The following is a 23,230-nucleotide window of genomic DNA, read 5'->3' as shown; positions in this document are numbered from 1 at the left end:
CTTTGTGCATCGTGTTATACTGCACGGGCCCATCAGCCCCGGTGTCTCCCCCTCAGGACCCACCCCATGGCTACTTTTTCACAGGTGCTGGCAAAAATTGCGGACCACCTAACTTTCCCTGTGGTAACTCCCCCTATGGGATAACCACAGCAGGTACTCCCTGCAAATCCTTTGCCTCCCCCATGGGTAGACATACTTTCTCCCGTCTGGTGGATACCTCTACAGCCTTTCAGCAAATGCTGCAAAAAGAGAGACCCTTACCTAGTAAACCTAGTAAGCGTGCTGTGTTATCTTCCCAGTCCACCCAGCTATCAGATTCTGATGTATCATCTAGGGAGGCAGTAGATGAAGACCTATCTCACTCTGACTCCCCCTCGGGAGACGAGGAACCCCCCTCTAAATTGAATATACCTGCACTTGTGAGAGCTGTAATATCTATTCTTCAAATTGAAGAGACAGAACCTGCTCCTAAGGCAAAACAGCCATCTTTTAAACGACAAAAGATAATTTTACCAGAATTTCCTCACTCTGATCAGCTATCTGATCATATACATGTAAGTGAGGCATGGAATATGCCCAGTAAAAGATTTCAGCTGCCTAAACGTTTAAGTTCCTTTTATCCTCTTCCCGCTACTGATTGTACTAAATGGGAAGTTCCCCCAGCAGTGGATTCCCACATGACATTTCTGGTCAAAAGTGCTACCTTACCTATTCATACTACAACCTCTTGAAGGAGACTACGAATAGAAGGCTGTAAGCTTGTCTAAAGTCTATATACTCTCTTACAGGAGCTATTACTCATCCTGCTAGGGCTATAGCCTGGGTGGCTAAGGCCATTGAGAGTTGGGCAGAGGCTCTAGAAGAGACATTTCCCTCTGATGCTTCGAGGGAACAGCTGTCCTACATATCTCAAATTACGATGCAGCCTCCTATTCGAGTGAAGCAGCTATCCTCCTAGCCTCCAAGGCATCTGCCACTTCTGTAGTAGCCTGCCTTATTGTTTGGCTACGCTCATGGAAGGCATATGCGGACTCTAAAAAGGCTTTAGAGTCTTTGCATTATTCAGGGGATATCCTGTTTGGCCCAGAATTGGACAAAATTGTGACTACCTTAGCAGCTTCCAAGACAGTGTTCCTGTCCTTTACATATAATCTGAAGCCTCGGACGTCATGCTTTCGTCCTCAAGTAAAAGCTAAAGGTCAGTCCTTTTCAACGCATCAGAAATTGTTTCCAACATCAAGAAGTAGCCGGGTGGGGGCCTTCGCAATTATAAAATGTTTTAAGTCCTGACCTTATAATGGCTTAAACTTGGGGCACTCTCCCTGGCGCCAATACGGTGCATCCCCGTACAACTTACTGCCTGGCACTCCCTTGCGCCACGTCCCGTCGTCCAGAACCCTCACTATCGTGTCCTTATAGCCGGAGGACACAGATGTCAGACGCACTGAGAGCCAGGGGTGTATCTAAGGGTTCAAGCGCCCCTGGCAAAGTAAGGTACTAGCGCCCCCCATAATTTAGGAAAGACTAAAAAAATTAGACAGTTGCTCCCTTTTCCATCACATATAAAAATCAAGATAGATAGATAATGAAAAGAGGCTGGCAATCACTCTCTAATTGAAAAACAGCATGACCGGGTGCCTTCTATGGGAGACGACGTATGTAGCAGACGTAGAGCAGCAGCACTCACAGGACTTCCAACACAGAAAGGTTATATACACATAAAGCTATATCAACTTTACAGTTTAATAACAGTCTGCCAATCATTTTGCTCTGCGGCCGCACTAATGTCCCAGGGTCCCTTTCCCTTCAGCGGTAGCACACCACTTCGGATCACATCCGTAACGAAGATCCGATCTCAGATACACTGCTGATCAGGGTGTACTCGCCCCCTCCTAAATCCAACTCTACCTGCCCTCCTTTATTATGAGACACTGCTGCGGCAGAGCCCAGACTCCAGACCTCTGCACGGTTGTCCTGATTGACTGCAGAGACTCCGCTTGGATAGGCTGCAAAGACTCCATCCCACGAAGGGGGCGGTCCCACTGGTGATAAATGGCTGGCAGCTCGGTGTCACATCCGGCATCCGTGTCCGTGACAACAAGAACATGTTGGGGGCGACAGGGACATGGCACATTGGGGCGAGAGGGAGTGCCGGGCAGTGGGGCTGTTTATGCTGGGCGATGCGCCTGAACAAAACAGCCTGGGGAGAACACCGCATCAGACATCGTCTAAGGATTCCAAGCCTAGGACCAAACAGACCTGGGCTACTAGACATCCACCTACCAAATCTGAGGACATGCCTTCAGTCTGACGGGGCAGGCCTCCCCCTGCGGGCTCAAAGGGTGGGAGGCTGACTTCTTCAATTCATCCAGTTCTGGAGGCAGACTACAACAGACGCCTGGGTAAGAGAAGTGGTCTCCCACAGATGTGCTATCTCCTTCCTGAGGCAACCGCCCCAGCATTTCTTTGCACAGGCCCTCCATCGGACCCAAGCAAGGCCCTGCTGCTCCAAACCATTCAGTCCTTACAGCTCTCAGGAGTAATAATTCCAGTCCCTTCCGCACAGCGAGGGAAGGACTATTCTACCTTTTTCTTAGTTCAGAAGCCCAACGGGTCTCATCGGCCTATCCTCAACCTCAAGTCTCTGAACAAGTTTATCAGGGTGCCCAGGTTTTGTATGGATACCCGCAGCTCTATTATCCTGACTATGGAACCTGGGGACACTTTTTATGGTGTCTCTGGGCATTCAGGATGCTTACCTACATGTACCTATAGTGCCTTCTCCTCAATAATATCTCCGGTTTGCTATACTACAGCAACATTACCAATTTCAGGTTCTGCCTTTTGGCCTTTCAACTGCTCCTAGGGTCTTTACCAAGATCATATCTTCGTCATCAAGGGATCAGACTGCTCCCATATTTAGACGATCAGACTGCGGCCTATCTTCGTCGTCAAGGGATCAGACTGCTCCCATATTTAGACGATCTCTTGCTGTGGGCCAACTCCCCAGAAATTGTTCACTGCCATCTACAGATAACCATTGCATTTCTACAAACGCACGGTTGGCTGATCAACTGGAAAACGTCTTCCTTGACACCTTTTCAAAGAATGGTACATCTGGGAGCCCTCCTGGACTCTCAGGTTCAGAAAATCTTCCTAACGGCAGACAAAATCTCGGTATTACAGCACGGGGTGTGCAGACTACTACACAGTCGCCGAGTGTCAATGCACTTTGCAATGCAGACCCTGGATCCATGGTGTCCACCTTCGAAATGGTGGCGTTTGCTCAGTTTCACTCAAGGCCCCTACAACACCTGATCCTCTCCAAGTGGAACGGGCTGCCTCATCTGCTCAGATCACAGATGATGAGCCTCTCCCCGGAGGTTCGCCTGTCCCTGGCCTGGTCGCTACAGATGTCCTACTTGAACAAGGGACACCCTTTTTGGATCCCGGACTGGGTACTCCTAACCACGGACGCAAGCCTCCCGGGTGGGGCGTGGTGACCGGACGCTGGACTCCAGCCGAGGCAGTCTTACCAATCAACATCCTGGAACTCCAGGCCATCTACAGAGCTCTCACTCTGGTTCAGAATATCCTTCAGAGCAGGCCAGTACAAGTACAGTCTGACAATGCCACGGCAGTGAACTACCCCAATCACCAAGGAGGCACTCAAAGTCGGGCAGCAATGGCAGAAGTGTCCCGCATTCTCACATGGACCGAACGCCATCTCCCAACCATCTCCACAGTGTTCATCCCAGGAATTCTCAATTGGGAAGTGGATTTCTTAAGCCGTCACAACGTGCATGCAGGAGAGTGGTTTATACATCCAGAAGTCTTTCAGCTTCTGGTGGAAAAGTGGGGTCTACCAGATGTGGATCTCATGGTCTCAAGACACAACCACAAACTTCCAGTGTATGGAGCCAGGACAAGGGACCCCAACGCGGCCTTCGTGGATGCATTATCTGTGAGGTGGACCTTCCATTTGGCGCACCTCTTCTCTCCAATATCCCTGCTTCCTCGAGATCTTCGGAAATTCAAACTGGAAGGAGGCACAGTCCTGTTGGTAGCTCCGGCTTGGCCCAGACGCCATTGGTACTCCGACCTTCAGAGCCTCTCCATAGACGTTCCTCTTCAACTTTCTCTACGACCAGACCTGTTGTCTCAAAGTTCCTGTCTACATCTGGACCTGGCCCACCTGTCTTTAACGGCTTGGCTCTTGAGACATCCCTCCTAATGTCTAAGGGATTTTCTAGCTCTGTGGTCCTGACCATGATCAGAGCTCGTAAACCAGGTATGGCATACATATTTCCAGTGATGTGCCCCTAAAAACTATGACCCTCAAGTTTTTTAGGTTTCTAGAACACTTGCCTTTCTTCAGGCTGGATTGCACTCCACCTAGCATCTCTGAAAGTGCACGTCTCTGCTCTGTCCATCTGGTTCCAGCGCAGAATTGCTCCTGTACTGGATGTTCTCACCTTCCTACAGGGTGTTCTACGTGTACAACCTCCCTTTGTCCCTCCTGTGGCTACATGGGATTTGTCAGTGGTTCTCCACGCACTTCAGGAACCTCCATTCGAACCCTTGGAATCAGTGGATGTCAAGTGGCTCACTGCGAAGGCTGTTTCTTCTGGCTATAGCATCTGCCCGTAAGGTATCGGATTTAGGTGAGCTTTCATGTTGCTTCCCCTATTTAATCTTTCATCAGGACAGGGCCGTTCTTAGAACGCGCCCGGTCTTCCTTCCCAAAGTGGTTTCTCGTTTCCACTTTAATGAGGAAATTGTGGTTCCGGCCTTTCAATCACCAGACCTCTTGGCAGGTGAGGCCTCTTTGGATGTGATCTACTTGGACCGCACTAGTTCCATCAGGAAATCAGACTCCCTCTTTATCTTATATGGATTCCATAAGAGGGGCTGGCCAGCTAAAAACCAGACTCTGACAAGGTGTGGTCCTTGTCCGGGTTCTTTTGGGCTGCTCTGCGCCTTGGACGTGAACCCCTTAATGTTAGGGATGGCGGTATAGAGGAACCATGACGCTGGCCCGGCGCTTAATCATATATTTGCAAATGTATGCAACCAGTACCTCTGAATTTCTATTATCATGTAGGATTCAAGTATTTTTGCTAATATTGCTGCAGTGTGCTGGAAGGAATCTTCTTTTTTCTGTGGTTCAGTATAAACCCCACCCTTTACAAGCACCTGAGCAATATCATTAAGCTGATGTGAGCGACCACCATACTTTCTATTTGCAATTCTGAGAGGCATGAAAGGAGCCAGCATTGGGAGGATGTGCTAGTCCGTATAGTGCCATTTGGAGGTTTTTGGGGTACCTCCTAGGTGAGTCAGCTCTCAGCTTATCATGTGCTGTTATCATGCAGTACATTAATTGTAATTATATGACCCAGAGTGGGTGCTACTATTTTGTAGCAATAATTATTTTGGGGTGAGCGTTTGGGCGTGGGGCCTGGGAGTGGCTCTGGCTGGGCCTTTTTCAGGGCATCACCACTTAATTCACATAGATATTTTTTCATCACCTTTCCATTTGTTTGTTTATTATTTATGTTATTTTAATTCTTTCTTATTATATTAACACTTACTGATTATCTTGACACATCTATACTTTACACTTCACTATCACCTTTCTTCCATTTTTCGTGTGATGCCCTGGGAGTGGTCCTTGGCTGGGTTCTTTTGGGCTGCTCTGCGCCTCGGATGAGAACCCCTTAATGTTAGGGACGCCGGTATAGAGGAGCCTTGACGCTGGCCCGGAGCTTAATCATAAATTTGCAAGTGTATGCAACCAATACCTCTGAATTTCTATTATCATGTAGGATTCAAGTATTTTTGCTAATATTGCTGCAGTGTGCTGGAGGGAATCTTCTTTTTTCTGTGGTTCAGTATAAACCCCGCCTTTTACAAGCACCTGAGCAATATCATTAAGCTGATGTGAGCGACCACCATGCTTTCTATTAACAACCAGACTCTGGCCAGATGGATTCGCATGACTATCTCACAGGCTTACACGCAGACTGGCCTTCCTGTGCCAGCTACAGTATTTGCTCATTCTACTCGCTCTGTGGGTCCCTCGTGGGCAGCCCGGCATGGCGCCTCTGCTGAACAACTATGCAAAGGCAGCTACGTGGTCTTCTGTCCACACCTTTCTTAGGTTCTATGCCTTTGATACTTTGCCTCTCAGGATGCTTCCTTCGGGCACAGGGTACTCCTCTCAGCTCTGGAGCCTCCCCGCCCTTGAACGACTGCTTTGGGACATCTCCATTTTCTCCCCTGTGGAGCCCTATGGACCCTGAAGAAGGAAAGGAGAGTTATGGTAAAACTTACCCTTGCTAACTCTCCTTCTTCGAAGTCCATAGAGTCCACAGGGCACCCGCCCTGACAAACCTGGCTTCTATGGGTTTTTCTCTTGGTCACTTATTTCCTTCTCTGTGTGAGAGTGTGATTTTTCAGTGTACCAGTCTCCCTTCTTTCCTATCCTGCTCCTGCCTTGGGCTTGTTAATAAAACTGAGTTGCCCTCAGGCTGTGGGCGGGGTATAGGGGGAGGGACCGGAGCTTCCTGGGATTGAAAAGCTTTGCTGTTGGTGTCCGGTCCTCCAAGTCCCACCTACAACCCATTGTCTCCCCTGTGGACCCTATGGATTTTGAAGAAAGAGAGTTAACAAAGGTAAGTTTTACAATAACTCTCTTTTTTTTTTTTTTAGACTTGATACACGATTCATTCCTTTGTATACACTAAATGAAATAATACAGATTGTAATTTTTTTTCTGTATCTTGGAAATAAAATATTACTGTGACATAAAATATTATGTATAGACATTTCAAATATGGAATCCATTTATTTTACCAATTTAAGGTGTAAACATGTATGGGCCCCAACCATGAACTAAAATGGTTCTTAACATATATTCGCCAAGTCATGTAATGTGGTTTCTTGGACTGACTCAGAGATAGACGCTAATGCGATCACAGCTGAGTTTTCATATGCAACGCAGCTACTACAATATGCTAATGTTTGCAAAGATCACCCAAGTATAATGATGCCCACGTAAATATTGGTAACATTGTACGATGTGTACAGCCATATTGCCCTTATGGCAGGTCAGGTCTGACCAGCCGCAGACTCGGCAGCTCTCCTCTCACGCAGAGGACTCTCATGCTGAATAGGCAATCACAGTGGATAATTTATGCACGCCCATAAAATGGCGTTTAAACGTACAGACACGACTGTTTTTCTGACCACTCCCCTTTTACCACCCCCAAATGCTAACAACCTGTCAATCACTGTGCGGTGTATTCCTATGTGCGTCCGTAATCACAAAGCGATCACAGCGCACGCGCAGTGCGACTTACTGGATGGCAAACAATCGCTTGATCTTCGTACGGAATAGCCATTACATTCATCTCTGAATCAGGCCCTCTTATATTTATTCATTGCTACCAACTAATATACTAATATATTTTCCATTGTAAATCCTTGGCTGTTAAGGTTGATTCGGATTCGCCCTCTGCATGAGAAGGGCTAGTTCCACTAACCTTGCAGTTAAAGGCCTGCTAGAAAACGTACTGATCGCTGCACACCATAAACCATGATTTTCTTATAGTGCGGAATCATCGAGACATTTACCAAGGCAACAAGCTGTGGAAAAGCAAGGGATAGGGGGAGGCTCTCTCAGAGCCTTGATCTCCCTATCCCTGGCTCCGACAAACATTGGGTAACCATGTTTGCAAGGGGGGAAGTCCTCTCTTTTACTGGAGGGGTGCTTGTTTAAATATTTCCCGATTATTTTTTATCAGCAGGCAACAAATAGCATTAAAGTAGATTGAAGAGCTATGGCTCCAAAATGAATTTGACACCTTCATTTTAAAGATGGGAGACCGCTTTTTCAATAAGGGTGTTCCTTTTTTTCAAATAATAAATAATTTAAAGAAATAAATATATATATATGACTGTTGCGGGATGAGGCTATTTTATAGCTACAATACTGTTCCTTAACATTGCTGTAACAATTTTTATTTGGAGGACAGGAATCTCTTCTCTCAAACTAGGGTGCACCATTTATTTTTTGTCAAGTATTTATGATCTCCAAACAAATAAACCCACAATATTAAATACAAATTACTCTCTTTGAAACCAAATTACTGCCCTTCCTTATTACTCCCACTTACTTTTGGGAAAAAAGGCAACAAGGAAGACCCTTTCTATTTTTTATCTGTTGGTCACTTATGATCACCGGATGGCCTTCCTACCTATATATCTGTCTGTTCTTACCCTGTTTTGTTCTATTAATGTTCCAATTGTAAAGCACAATGTAATATGCTGCGCTATATACGAAACTGTTAATAAATAAATATATAAATATTAATTCCTGAGATTGCTTTAGATTACGTCAACCGCTACAAACTGGAGACCATTTTTGTTAGGAGACCAGCAGCTATTCAGGATGGTATGACTATTTCTCTTTTTCAACTGTTTGCTGGATATTAATTTAACAAATAAATGTAAAATGGGAAAAAAATTTAAACGTCCTATATAATGCATTTATCTCATATATGGAAACAGAAAAGTGGTGATAACATAGATGGTGCCATGAGTGCAAATATGGAAACTCAATCCATACAAATAGGCTATGGTTCCTATCAGGAGACCTGCAGGCCGGAATCGGTATGAAATCGGAACCGGTTGATTCCTGGCAGCGGCAGCCTGGCGCCGGTCTCCTGGCGTCAGTGAAATGAGCGGCGTCTACATCTAGACACCAGGCATTTCACCCTCTCTGGGATATGACAGTCGGGAAGCCGACTGTCGGTATAATGTCAGCCGGCTTCCCGATTGCATCCCCTGCGGGCCAGATAGGTATGACTGTCCTCTACGGCTTGTTTACATTACTTTCTGATTTTATGACACTGTCCAAAAGAACTGTGTACTCTATTCTTGGTTATAATAAGCCAATGGTATTTTCTCAAATGCAAAGTGTTCTGAAAAGGAGTGATGTATGTGTACTGAAACATTGCTGATATGGAAGTCAGAATCAGATGAGCCAAAAGTGTCTCAGCACCAGGGTGAAATAAATGCCTCAGCAGCAAATAGGCTAATAGTATTATTTTGTATTGGTAAGCAATTTCCTATTTATCATATTAGGAAAATAAGATGAGAACTTCCAGAATTAATATAAATAATAATACTAATAAATGTCCTCCAACATACATTGTGATCAGGTGGTTTGGCGCGACCATCAAACAAATAAAGCAATGAGTAATTTGTCTACACACCACAATCAAATGGCAACACTGCCATCTGCTCTTGTAGTTCCACAGCTGTAGTCATTGCGGTCAGAAATTGTGCGCTCGCAAAACAGCGAGGGCCTGCTAATTTGAGTGACAGAATGAGGCGTTTGTGGGTGGTAACAGGGGAAGGTGCTTGAAAACGGGGGAGTGGAGATCCGAATGCAGGCGTGCCAAACGGTCAAAACTTGCGTTTAATGGGAGTGCATAATTAGTAAGAGTGTCATCGATCGCGTCACTTGGTTGTCTTTTAGCCTGAACTGCTCGCAGTGATTGTGGGAAGTAAAACCTACCACAAGCACTGCGAGCAGTTCAGACGCCTTTCGATGTACTCGATTAATCTAATAAATAGCGGAGATGACGTATGATGCGAACGGCCAGGGGGCGTCTTTACAAAATAGCGAGCGCATGTTTCGTTCGCTTACTCAGACATAGAGGCGTCAACAGACCGCAAAGAGCGAGCGCTCAATTTAAATAGCCGGCCCCTTTTTCTGAACAACCGTTTGCAAATAGTGTCCGGCTCTGAATCAGGTCCACAGTTTCTGTTGATTAAAATGATATGCAACATGCCTATGTTCTGTGTGTGAGTGCGGTGTATCTGCATGCGAAACCCTGCTGACACTGTAACGTAGCATTTCGCATGCAGATACACCGCACTCACAGAACATAGGCATGCTGCATATCGGCACAAGCACGCACTCACAGAACATAGGCATGCTGCATATCGGCACAAGCACGCACTCTCAGAACATAGGCATGCTGCATATCGGCACAAGCACGCACTCACAGAACATAGGCATGCTGCATATCGGCACAAGCACGCACTCACAGAACATAGGCATGCTGCATATCGGCACAAGCACGCACTCACAGAACATAGGCATGCTGCATATCGGCACAAGCACGCACTCACAGAACATAGGCATGCTGCATATCGGCACAAGCACGCACTCCCAGAACATAGGCATGCTGCATATCGGCACAAGCACGCACTCACAGAACATAGGCATGCTGCATATCGGCACAAGCACGCACTCACAGAACATAGGCGTGCTGCATATCGGCACAAGCACGCACTCACAGAACATAGGCATGCTGCATATCGGCACAAGCACGCACTCACAGAACATAGGCATGCTGCATATAATTTTAATCACTAGTCGCATAGTTGTGCAACTAAGACACCTTTGAAGGTAAAATGATGCACAAAAAGATGCTCGGCGCTACCGAGTCACCCAACGGTATGGCACGACTAGAAGAGTGTTTAATGCTAGATGTATGTGGACCCATCTGTAAATAAGACCCATTTGGGTGAGGTTTTCATTAGGAATGCAACCTAAACACACTGCAGTGATTGGTCAACTTTGCCATATTGAAAAACAACGTTTGTACCGTGTGTGGCCAGCTTGACGGTATAGTGACTTCAAGCTTTTAATTATTTGCCTTATGTTGTACAGGTGCAGTTATCAGAGAGCAGGCGAGAGCTGAGCGAGTTGAAATCTGCCCTGAAGGTAGCACAGATGGAAAAAGAACAGCTGAAGGAGGAGAGACAGGTGAGCTATGTACCTGTGCATTCCATATCATCCTGCCGCTGTGTGGTGGCAGATTTGCTTTACTCCATCTGACTGCAGTAGATTTAACTCCACTTCTGTTCACCTATCAGGAGATAATGCAGTATGTGAGGAGGCTTGAGGAACGTCTGGACAAGCTTGCCGATGAGAAGTGGAAAGAAGACAAAATGATTGAGGAAGAGACCACCTCTGCAGGATTTAGTATGTCTTCATGTCTCATCATCCGAGTCTCAATCAGTTTTTTGTCCACGGTCATGTGTTTAGTTTACTTACTGAGTGCTTTAGATTTCTTTTTACTAACCGTAAAGTTAACTTGTTTCATACTTCACATTTAATATAAGATTATTATTATTATTATTATCATCCTTTATATGGCACCACAAGGGATCTGCAGTGCCTTACATAGTATAGAAACAGTATGAACCAAATTAAAAAAATTAAACTTAGGGGTATATTTAATAAGGTGCACGTTTTTAGAAGTGGAGATGTTGCCCATAGCAACCAATCAGATTTTCTTATCATTTATCTAGCACCTCCTAGAAGATAATAGCTAGCATCTGATTGGTTGCTGTAGGAAACATCTTTACTTCCAAAAGTCTGCACTTTAGTAAATACCCCCCTTACAGTACAAAACATTGTAAAACATGGACTACAGGATTAATAAACATTGCTGCATGAGCAGTCATAATACACAAGTAAGCAACGCCGGCTGAACCCAAAGGCTTGGTGCCACTGTTGGCAGTGGGGAGAAAATGATGGCATAAGTGAGGGAAGTAAAAGCATATGAGGGAAGTGGGCCCTGCTTTGAGAGCATACAATCTAAAGCGGAGAGGGAGACAAACGGGTGACACAGAGGGGAGAGAGTAAGCGAGGAGCAAGGAGCACTGATTGCTTTTAGTGATGATTAAGCACCAATTAATAATTAGCATTGCCCCTTTAATATTATTGATAAATATTATTGCTCTGTTGATAAAATTAAACAATAATTTTTCCAGTAATATATTAACAAAATAGTATTTCCCTCATAAGATAATTATCAATGTAATAATTTCTGACTTCTTTTGCAATATATAATAATTGCCTTCAATAAAAGGGGTCGATTCAGACCCGGACGCTAAGCTACGCTCTCACGCAGCCAAAAGGGGCCGGGCATGCAAATAACGCGATCGCACTGTCTGGTGTAAGGGCGCCTTCTATGTCTTAGAGAGTGACGGCAGAGCGAACGCACGCCGGTATAAAGACGCCCTCCTTTCTTTCATAGCACACATCATCACCAGGAAGTGTGTGATTAATCGGTGACATCGTAGCTGCACGCAGCGTTTGAGTTAGACCCTACCCCACAACAAGAACTGCGATCAGTGCTGTCTAAAATATAACCAAGTAACGTGTGCAATGACACTTCTTTGCTAATTATGCACACCCATAAAACGCTGTTTAGACGCCCAGACACGCCTGCGTTCGCAGCACCACTCCCCCATTCACAAGCACCTTCCCCTGTTACCACCCACAAACGGCACTATCTGTCACTCAAATTAGCGTCCAGTCTGTGTACTACGAGCGCACAATTCCCGATCACAGTGATTGACATACGCATGCGCAAACGTGCGATTATGGGCCATAGCGTGCGTTCGCGGCTTAGCGTCCGGGTCTGAATCATGCCTTAAGTTCATTGTAATTCCTCTTCTGATTGACCAAATAGATGTCGGCTTTACGATGGTTTAACATTGTTTTGTAAGTCAGTTTGGTCAAAATCCCATTATAAAACCCCCCACAAAAGCAACGCAAAACAGATGCATATCAACTGTGGTTAACAAAAGTATTTTATATACATAAAGATAACTGTAAGACCTCATCAGTGGTGAAATGTGGGGGGTCGAGCGGGCACGTGCCCTGGGTGCCATCGGACTCGGTGGCGTGGGGGTCGCTGCCGACCGCAGTCCAGGGCCATGCAGTCACGGCACTACACACTACAACAAACACGCCGCCGGCGGTGTGTTTGTTTTAACAGCCAATAAGAGTCAGACAGGCTGGGTTGGAGATGGGCTGGAGCTCACTCATGATCTCTGGCTCCCGCAGTGGGTGGAGGGAGAGACGTCATAACGTCTCTCCCATAGTGGCGAGTGGAATGGGAGGAGCGTACAGCGACAGGCGCAGGAGCGGGAATTTTGGTAAGTATAATTTTGTCTGTCTGTGTGTGTTATGTGTAAGAGGCACTACTACTGGGGGCACTGTATAAGGGGCACTACTGGGGCACTGTATAAGGGGCACTGCATATTGTGCACTACAACAGGCGTGCACCACAGGTGCACATAGTGGGCGGGGGGCTTCCATTTTTCATTTTGCCCTCGGCTCCAAATACCCTAGTTACACCACTGGACCTCATCTAATATGATTCCATTGTGAGAAATAAAAACTTTCATTTGCAGGCACACCAGAGTGGTTGCAGATGGGTGTAATTTAGGCAAAAAAAAAAATGAACATAAAATAGCCTATTGCAAATGCTAATTGTTTTAAGCAATTTGCTTTTGCGTGCAAATATGCTTTCAGTTTTAGACATCCATAAAACAATTCTCCATTATATTATGAAAAAGCTTAGGTATAACAAAGAAAAGCACTTACCACCGTCAGTGGTGCATTCATAATCAGCCAATCTCAAGCAGCTCACTAATACCGGTGCTGTTGCTGGTAGTTGTACCTACCCTTGGCACCCGGAAACAATATGACTAGCTCAGGTGCATATGTGACTATGGCCCTGATTCAGAGCCGGACGCTCTGACCAGAGCGCTCGCTCTGAATCAGGGCCCACCTCCATAAATATGGAGCGTCCTCCTGGACGCTCGTATAGCTGTGGGTCACCACCCACAGCATATACGAGCGTGCAGGATGATGGTCGCGATGGTTTTGACCATCTCCACTGCATGCAGAAGCCTGCGGTTGAGTTTCTCAACCGCAAGGCCAGGAGTGATTTTGGCTCTATCAGAGCCAAAATCACTCCCACTGACATCACTAGTGATGTCAGTGTGGCCGGCTTCTGACGGTAGGCGTTCCCTTGGGAACGCCTCCGTCTGGGAGGCACGCCCCTGGCACGCCCACCAAAGGGGGCGTGCTGTCAATCAACATCGACAGCACGCCCCCTTTGATCAGACACTACGAGCGAAGGAAAGTCCTTCGCTCGTCGCGTCTCGCACATGCGCACGACGGAGCTCCCTCCGTCGTGCGCATGCGCAGTGCAGACCATCGACCCACTTGCGAGCGGACAGCCGCTCGCGAGTGGGTCTGAATCAGGCTCTATGTCCCTGTCTGCAGGTGTTTATATTCATGCATATTGTACTATGCTTCACCATAGTACACCCCTGTTTCCCCTCTTCAAGTGGCTGCTTTCTGGGCAAATGCAGAGCTGTTTATCTCAAAATAAACCATGTCAGCTGGCATAGTACTCACCAAGAATCTGCCCAAAGAGTGATTTATCAAAGGATTAATGGAGATAAACGATATATAGTAAAAATGGCAATATCATGAATGGGACAAATACAAGGATGTTGTAAGGTCTTTATATAAAAGACACAAAGCACAAAATAAATGTGTATCAATATCACTTGGTTCCTTTCTAGCATTAAATCCTTAGCCGCTGCGTGGGATCACCATGGTGACCATCAGTTCATTGCTCTATTGGCCACACTGCGTAAGCTGAAGCTTACCTCAACCTGGCCGGTACCTGGTCACTTGCGAGGCCAGGAAATCTGCCTCCACCGACGCAGACCCTGGCCTCGTCCCTCCCGGAAAACAGGGCTGACGCGACCCCCTTTTCTGGGATCGGTGACCCAATCCCGGAGCATAAGTTCCGTTTTTAAAGACATAATTAGAGTCAAAGTCTGAAAGTTGCAGCATGTCAATCTTGCTGTGGCTGGGGGGGACTGTGAGCGAAATTGCAGGACCCGTTCTGCACATGCACTAAACGGACCCTTCATCTGCGTAGGCCCTAAACATCGGAGATGTGAGCTTACCATGGTGTTAGCGTACATCACTGAATCAGGCTCTTAGAGTGTTAAAGGAAAACTAGGAATGTTTCTCATACCATAATGTGCGCAGCTGAACACCGCAGGATGCTCGGAGGCACATCGCCCCTAAATCGTCTCTTAAACTTGTCATGAATTGAAATATGCAGCTCCTTACAACAAAGAGACATTTAATTATATAGAAAGGAAATATTTAGTCTTTAAATTCCCAACTATATTGAGCCACTGCTACTGGCATGATTCTCTGTTTATATAACCACTGTTCTGTAAATGTATATTATCATCTGTTGCAATTCTTTCCACTACACAGGTTCATCGAGTTCACCACTAGGTCTCCCCGACTCAGATGATGAGTCTGTTGAAAATAAGAGACAACCTATGCAAGAAGATCCTTTTACAATCTCTCCCACCTTGCCGGTGTTTCCACAAGAACCTCGGAGGGTGGTGATCAACCAGCCTGCATCAATCTCTTGCCAGCTGCAGCCACTGCCTGAGGACAGCTCTGACTCTGTGAGTTGTCTGTTTGTTCCCTGAGTCAAACAAAGTGAACTCACCAATTGTTATTATGTATAACCATCTATATGACTGTATTTTGCCAGTTAGAACAGGATGCAGTTAACACTATCATGAAATTAAAACTAAGTGAAAAAACAGCATGAACACCAGGGGGATGCCATATTTATACTTGACAAAGGAAAGCCTCCTGTATTATATGAGGACTGGAAGATGTGTATACACAACCCAAGCCATGAATAATAAGACATTAGAACTGGGATTTCCAAAACTGCAGCAATGAAGGCCCACAGTGCAAAGTAGTTATGTAATGTCATCAGGATTGGATTGGCCATAGGCTTCTCAGGAGTATACCCAGTGGGCCAATGATCCGGGGGCTTCTTAATGAATTTATATATATTTTTGACCTGAATCCAGCTTGAGCTGCCCAGGCACATCAGGGCCGGCTCTGGCTTATTAATGGCCAGCACCAGCAAAGTTTATTTTCCTGGTAATTGACCCCTCCCCAGATACCAGCCACATTTCTGCTTGAGCTGAATAGCCCAGGGCTGATCAAACCCACCCCCATCCTCCTTCCCACCTTCTCATCACCCCCATACAGCCCAGAACAGACCATTCATCCTCCTGTGCCTGGTGGTAGGTAGCTAGTCACTGAGGGTTCCAGCAGGCAAAACTCTGGCCCTCCCTTCAGTCTCCACACAGTTTGCGAGACGCAGGCTGCACATATAATATCATGCAGGGTGGAGCAGGCTAGGTATCTCATGTATAGCTAGAATGCTACATGTACCTGTCTAGCTGTGGTGGGATCACAGCACCCAGCACAATTTGTCAACCTAATGTGTTGGAACTTGTACTGCCACAACAGCTGGAGAGACCCTGACAATGCCAAATGCACTGCCATCATCTCATGGCGGTAACTGGGATGCTCAATGTACTGTGTGGCGGTAACTGGGCTGCGCAGTGTACTGTATGATGGTCACTGGGTTGGTCAGTGTACTGTATACCTATTACTGGGATTCTCCATGTAATGTATGCCGGTCACTGGGCTGCTCAATGGTAATGTACTGTATGCCAGTCACTGGGATGCCCATTGTACTGTATGGCCGTAAGTGGGATGCTCAATGCACTGTACGGTAGTCTCAGGGATGCACAATGTACTGTTTGAGCATCCCATTGACAGCTAATGTACTGTTTACCAGTTGCTGCTATGCTCTCTGTACTGTCTTGTGGTCAATGTGATCCTCATTGTACTCTGTGGCAGTCACTGCAATGCTCAAAGTATATTTGGCGGTCACTGGGATGTTCAGTGTATTGTATGGTTGTAACTAAGATGCTCAAAGAACTGTATGGCTGTCACCGGGATACTCAATGGACCGTATAGCTGTCAATAGTATTCTCAATGTACTGTATGGCTGTCACTGGGTTGCTCAATGTACTGTATGGTTGTCACTGGCATGCTCTGTGTACTGTATGGTGGTAATTGGTATGCTCTTTGTACAGTATAGTGGTTATTGGGATCCTCAATGTGCCATAAGGTAGTCACTGGGATGCTCAAAGTATTTATGGCTGTGTGCTGTATGGCTATAACTGGTATGCTCGAAGTACTGTATGTCTGTCACTGGGATGCTCAATGTACTGTATAGCTGTCACTGGAATGCTTTCTGTATTGCATGGCAGTTATTGGGATGCTCAGTATATTGGATGGCAGTCACGCAGATGCTCTCTGTGCTCTATAATGGTCATTGGGATTCTGTCTATAGTGTATAGCTGTCATGTGGATGATTTGGGTATTGTATTGTGAACATATGGGTGTTCTCTAAATTATACAGCTAATGGTTTTTTTACCCTAAGTATTTTGTGTTTTGCCTTTGATTTGGTTCCATTTATATGAGACTAGTGTTCCCGCTGGACCGTGGGCAGGGTTGGGCGCTGAGGGCGCGGGCAGGAAGTCTCTGCTTCCGAAAAGTGGGCGTGGTCGGCCAGGGAGGGACCGTGTCCTTGTGATACGCCCCCCAATTCGTCACACTTGGGGGCGTGCCCAGCACTTACAGAGGTGCTGGGCTTCCCCCAAGCTCTCCCCTCACAGTGAATAGATGCCGTGAGCATGTGCAACTTTTGGGGAAGGCACAGGGCAGGCTGTTTTTATCAGGGTGCCGCTAAAAGGGCAGGGGATATATTGACCCCTTTAAAATCGGGCAGGGTGCGGCGCCCTGCTAAAACAGCCTAGCGCAGTGATTTTCAATCTTTTTCAACTCGAGGCACACTATGCAACATTATAAAATTGCCAAGGCACACCATCCGGCGATGTAGAGTGCGCAACCTATGAAAAAACATACATATTGTCTCCCACATAAAAATAAACACACCCCTTGGCCTCCACAGGAATAAAACACAGTACATTGGCCCCCAGGGAAATAACACACACAAACATTGGCCCCCATAGGAGTCAATCTCACTACATTGGCCCCAGAGAAATAAAATACACAAACATTGGCCCCCACAGAAACCAAAAATCAAAAACACATTGCTGGCCACACAGAAAAAAATCTTACAACCACATTGCTCCCCCCAAAAACAAATCACACTGGCTCCCACATAAATAATACATTTTAATTTTTATAGACCTACCTGTCCCTCATCGGCTGCAGGTTCGCACAGTGCAGAGCTGTCAGCAGTGTCCATTAGGGGCTGGCTGGCTGGCCGCGGGCGGGTGGGAGTGAAGGGCTGGCTGGCTGCATAAGGGCTGGCTGGGTGACTTGCCGCGGGCTAGTGGAAGGAAAGGGCTGACTGGCTGCGGGCAGGCTGAGTGACTGTAAGCGAGTGTGCGGGAGAGAAGGGCTACTTGGGTGACTGGTGGGCCGCGGGCGGGAGGGAAGGGCGGGCGGGCAGGTCACAGCCTGGGCACGCCTGAGCCTCCCAGAGGAGCTCAGCGGTAGCGCTGCCCGGTCCGCAGGTCTTTAATGTGACCGATTTCTTAGTGCCACTGGATAGAATTGCAGGGGGTACAAAGCTGAGCATGTAATACATTCTCAAGCTGCACATTATCACTACTGCTTTGCAATTCGGTCTCACTCAGATCAGCTGTTTTTATTTTTTTTTAAAGTATGTAATACATTCCCATCTAGCAAGCTACATATTGTTACTTACATTTATGTCTTATGGAATTTATCTATATTTGCAAAGATTGTGATGTAATGACTTGATTGTAATTGGTATTACTTGGGTGGGGGATGTTGTTCAGTGATGCCTAGTTTATTGTAGGATAATGCTTGTGTTTACTGAAACCCAGTGCTACATTTCTTCTTTGATTAGTGGGGCATTTGTGCTCAGCTGTAGCATGTCTCAATCAGACTTACTTTAAAGGTGCGTACACACGGGACGATTTGCTCCATGAGCGAAATCGTCCCTTGTGTTCCCGGCAGGGGTGTGCTCACTGAGCACAAACACTGAATGAGATAAATAACGATTTCGTTCAGTGCCGGGCTCCCAGCCTCATCCCCAAATATGTTCAACCTGACATTATCGTCAGGTTGGACAGGAGGTTCGGGCGATGAACGGCAACTACCAACTACAAACGGGAGTGCACATTGGTAGTTGTCATTCATCATTTTAATCCAGAAACTGAACGATTTTTTGAACGATAACGATATCGTTAATGACCATTTGTTCAAAAAATCGTCCCGTGTGTATGCACCTTTAGTCTAGAGGCAGCCGTGGTTGATGATGGCAGCTGTGTATTATAAGCACGAAGCGTATTATAAAACAAAGTGCAATTTATGTAACAGTTAAAAAAAACAGTTGAACAACATCTACAACCAGGTAAAATAAAATAAACATAATATTACAAATGTACTGTCTGAACATGCCTAGAACTAAGAGAGGCACAAACAAACTCCTTAGAGCTATGGCCCTGATTCAGAGCCGCTCGTAAGCGGCCGCTCGTTCGTTCTGACCGATGTTCGCACATCTGCGCATGCGTACGGATTTTAATACGCATGCGCGAACCAGTCAGTGCGGCCAAAAATCGTTTGTTCGCTATATAGCAAATGCCTGCTATTTTGAGTGACAGAAGGAGGCGTATGTGGGTGGTAACAGGGGAAGGTGCTTGAAAACGGGGGTGTGGAATTCGAACGCAGGCGTGCTTAAAGGTCAAAACGGGCGTTTTAAGGGAGTGCATAATTAATACAGCAGCGTCATTGACCACGTCACTTGGTTTTTTTTTACTCAGAACTGCTCGCAAAATAGCGGTTGAAAAAACCAGCCACAAGAATAGCGAGCCGTTCATACGTTGTTCGATGTACTCGATTAATCTAATAAATAGTGGACATGACGTATGGTGCGAGCAGCAAGGGGGCGTATTTTTCAAAATTACAACCGTAAGTTTTGCACGCTCGTTCAGACTTAGAGGCGTGAACAGACCGCAATTAGCGAACGGTTCATTTGAATAGCCACCCCTTGTTTTAGAACGAACAACCGCAAATAGCGAGCGGCTCTGAATGAGGGCCTATGTGTGCAAATGCTAGGAGCTTAGGAGATAAAATCTCAGAGCTAATAGCAATAGTGACTAGGGATAATCTGGATATTGTAGCTATTACAGAGTCATGGTGCACTGAAAAACATAACTGGGATATAGCTATCCTGGGATATACTTAATTTAGAAAAGACAGATTGGGAAAGATTGGAGGAGGGGTAGCAATGTATGTGAAAAACAACATAAAAACTACTTCAATACAACATATTGCAGAAAAAACTGAGGCCCTTTGGGTGGCCATAGAAACATGGGAGAAAGACCTTATTCGCACTGGGGTGATTTACAGACCACCAGGCCAGGGGGAGGAACTGGACAGGAACCTTTTGCAAGACATCACTAATATTACTTTAAAAGGAGAGGTAATAATCAAGGGGGACATTAATTTACCAGATGTAAATCATACTTGCCAACTCTCCCTCATTGTCAGGGAGACTCCCTGAAATAGCAGCAATCTCCCTGTCTCCCTGAAGAGTCTACCAATCTCCCTCATTTCACCTTTCCCCCATTATGACACTGTTATATAAAAGAAAAAAAAGAGATATATACATTCAAATGGGATCATTAGTATAATATCCCTGCATTGGTTATAAGGCACAACGATCCCAATGGTTACATGTTTTTTCTGAGAAGTATCAGTGTGTTTTCATCAACAAGTAGATCTTACTAACTGCTTTGGGGCTCATTTACATGTGTATGTAAATCAATTTTATGACACACCCCTCAGATGTAGCAGTACACGCCCACTTTACCGCCACACTCATAGGTGCTTCTTTCACAATCTCCCTGAAATGCTTTTTCAAAAGTAGGCAAGTGTGATGTAAATTGGGAAGGCTCTTTTGCAAGTTCCACTAGAAGTGGGGACTTTCTAAATGACTTGCAGGGAGCATCCCTCAAGCAATTGGTGAGGGTGCCCACTCGCAAAGATGCTATACTAGACATCATACTCCCAAATGGCAATAGGATATCAGATGTAAGTGTTGGAGAGAACCTAGGATCCAGTGACAATCAAGCAGTATGGTTTAGTATAAAGACCGGATTCGACTCATGCCACACAAAAACAATGGTCAGGCTGAATTTGCAGAGATGGGGAGATGTGTAAGCAATTCATTGGCAGATTGGAGGAACTTGGAAGGAGTGCACTAGAAGTGGGAAGAATTAAAAAGTGCAGTACAGAAAGCAACAGATCTTTGTATCAAAAGGGTTAGGAAAGGCACATGGAAAAGGAAGCCAGTATGGTTTACAAAAGAAGTATTAGCTAGTGTGAAAGCAAAAAAGGAGGGCATTTAGGAAATATAAGCAGACTCAGAATAATGAAGACAAAGAGTTGTATCTTGTGGAATCGGTATGAAATACCGCTGGCCACATGGCCGGCTGTTCGATTCCCGGCAGCGCCTGGCCGACCACAGCAGAGTTCCCAGCAGCGGAAGCCCGACAGCGCTGGAAATCCCAATCGTCGATAGGTAAGTATTGACTAACCTAACCTAACACCCTAACCCTCCTTAGGGGTGCCTAACCTCCCCCCCAAGTGCCTAACCCTAATCCCCCCTCTAAATGCCTAACCCTAACCCCCCCCTTCCCCGCTGCCTAAACCTAAGTCCCCCGGGGGGGTGCCTAACCCTAAGTCCCCCCCGGGGGTGCCTAACCCTCCCTCCCCCTAGCCTAACCCTTACCCTCCCGGGGGGGTGCCTAACCCTAAGTTCCCCCCCGGGTGCCCTAAACCTAACCCTCCCCCCCCCGCGGCTGTCCGCTTGCGGCGGCCGGCATCCCTTCGATCGGGATGCCGGGCATTTCACCCTCGCGGGATATGACAGTCGGAAAGCCGGCTGCCGGTATTAAGGCAGCCGGCTTCCCGATTGTATACCGTATCTTGTCAGTAGGAAGGAGACCAAGAAGGTGATCAGATGTGACAAGGCACAAGCTGAAGAGAAAATGGCCCAGTCAGTAAGTAAAGGGGCCAAAACCTTTTTTAAGTATATAAATGAAAGAAGAAAATGAAATGGTGGAATAATAAGATTGAAGACAGACAGTGAGCGTCTTGTGGAGGGAGACAAGGCCATAGCAGATCATCTAAATGGTTATTTCTGCTCTGTATTAACTACAGAAGGAAAGGGAAAGGGGCCACAGTTAAGTTGCAAGAATATACATGAGGTAGATACAAGTATACTTACAGAGGAACAGGTCCTGACAGAACTGACAAAACTGAAAGTGGACAAATCAATGGGGCCAGATGGGATATATCCAAGGATACTAAAATAGCTTAAAGTGGTGCTGGTAACACCATTAATTAAATAAACCAGTCTCTAGCTACAGGAGTAATTCCAGAGGACAGGACAAGAGCAAATGTAATTCCACTGCACAAAAGTGGAAACAAGGAAAAGGAAGTAACTACCGACCAGTGAGCCTTACATCAGTAGTAGGGAAAGTAATGGAATCACTATTAAAAGAAAGACTTGTGGAACATTTCAAATCCAACAATTTACAGGATCCCAAAACAGCATGGGTTTACTAGGGGGAGATCATGCCAAACAAATATTATTGATTTTTTTGGCTGGGTAACTAAAGTAATAGATCAAGGGGGAGCCGTAGATGTAGCTTATCTAGACTTTAGTAAGGCTTTTGACACGGTCCCACATCGCAGGCTGATAAATAAACTTGAAAACTTGGGACTGGATTCTAAGATGGTTAAATGGATAAAAACTTAGTTGCAGAGAGTTGTAGTAAATGGAGTGCAGTCTCAGGACGGAATTGTGGTGTACCCCAAGGTTCTGTACTTGGACCAGTGCTTTTTAATATATATGTTGGTGACATTGCAAATGGTATTAAAGGGAAAGTATGACTTTTTGCAGATGACTCAAAAATATGCAACAGGGTAGACACACCTGGAGGGGTTAGACAAATGACGGAGGATCTAGCTAGACTAGAGGAATGGTCAAGAACATGGCAACTACAGTTTAATGCTAAAAAATGCAAAATTATGCACTTGAGTCTCTAGAACCCAAAAGCTAAATATAGTATTGAGGGTGCTCTAATGGAAACTACAGAGGAGGAAAGGGATCTAGGAGTCACTATTTCAGGTGATTTAAAGGCAGGAAAGCATTGTAACAAAGCAATGAGAAAGGCAAGTCAGGTGCTTGGTTGCATAGGGAGAGGAATCAGTAGCAGAATACTGTGTTTAGTTTTGGAGGCCACATCTCCAGAAAGATATAAATATATTAGAAACTGTACAAAGAAGGGCAACTAAAATGGTGTATGGCCTACATCACAAAACTTATCAGGAAAAGACTAAGAGATCTCAATATGTATAGT

At 45.8% G+C, this 23,230-nt stretch overlaps 1 protein-coding gene across 2 annotated transcripts in view; it reads left to right on the top strand.

Moving 5' to 3' along the window:
* CALCOCO1 (calcium binding and coiled-coil domain 1) overlaps positions 1-23,230 on the top strand; it is a 68,096-nt gene that overhangs the window by 21,910 nt on the left and 22,956 nt on the right. For both annotated transcript variants that reach the window (XM_088469285.1, XM_088469284.1), the window contains exons 10-12: positions 10,751-10,846; positions 10,957-11,065; positions 15,191-15,390. In XM_088469285.1, coding sequence (XP_088325411.1) covers positions 10,751-10,846; positions 10,957-11,065; positions 15,191-15,390 — 405 coding nt within the window. The remainder of the gene's footprint in view (positions 1-10,750; positions 10,847-10,956; positions 11,066-15,190; positions 15,391-23,230) is intronic.

The sequence above is a fragment of the Taudactylus pleione genome, unplaced genomic scaffold, assembly GCF_031769625.1.
Source record: "Taudactylus pleione unplaced genomic scaffold, aTauple2 ptg000089l, whole genome shotgun sequence".
Lineage (NCBI taxonomy): Eukaryota > Metazoa > Chordata > Amphibia > Anura > Myobatrachidae > Taudactylus > Taudactylus pleione.
The sequence above is the reverse complement of the archived record's forward strand: the minus strand, read 5'-3'. Positions and strand labels throughout refer to the sequence as shown.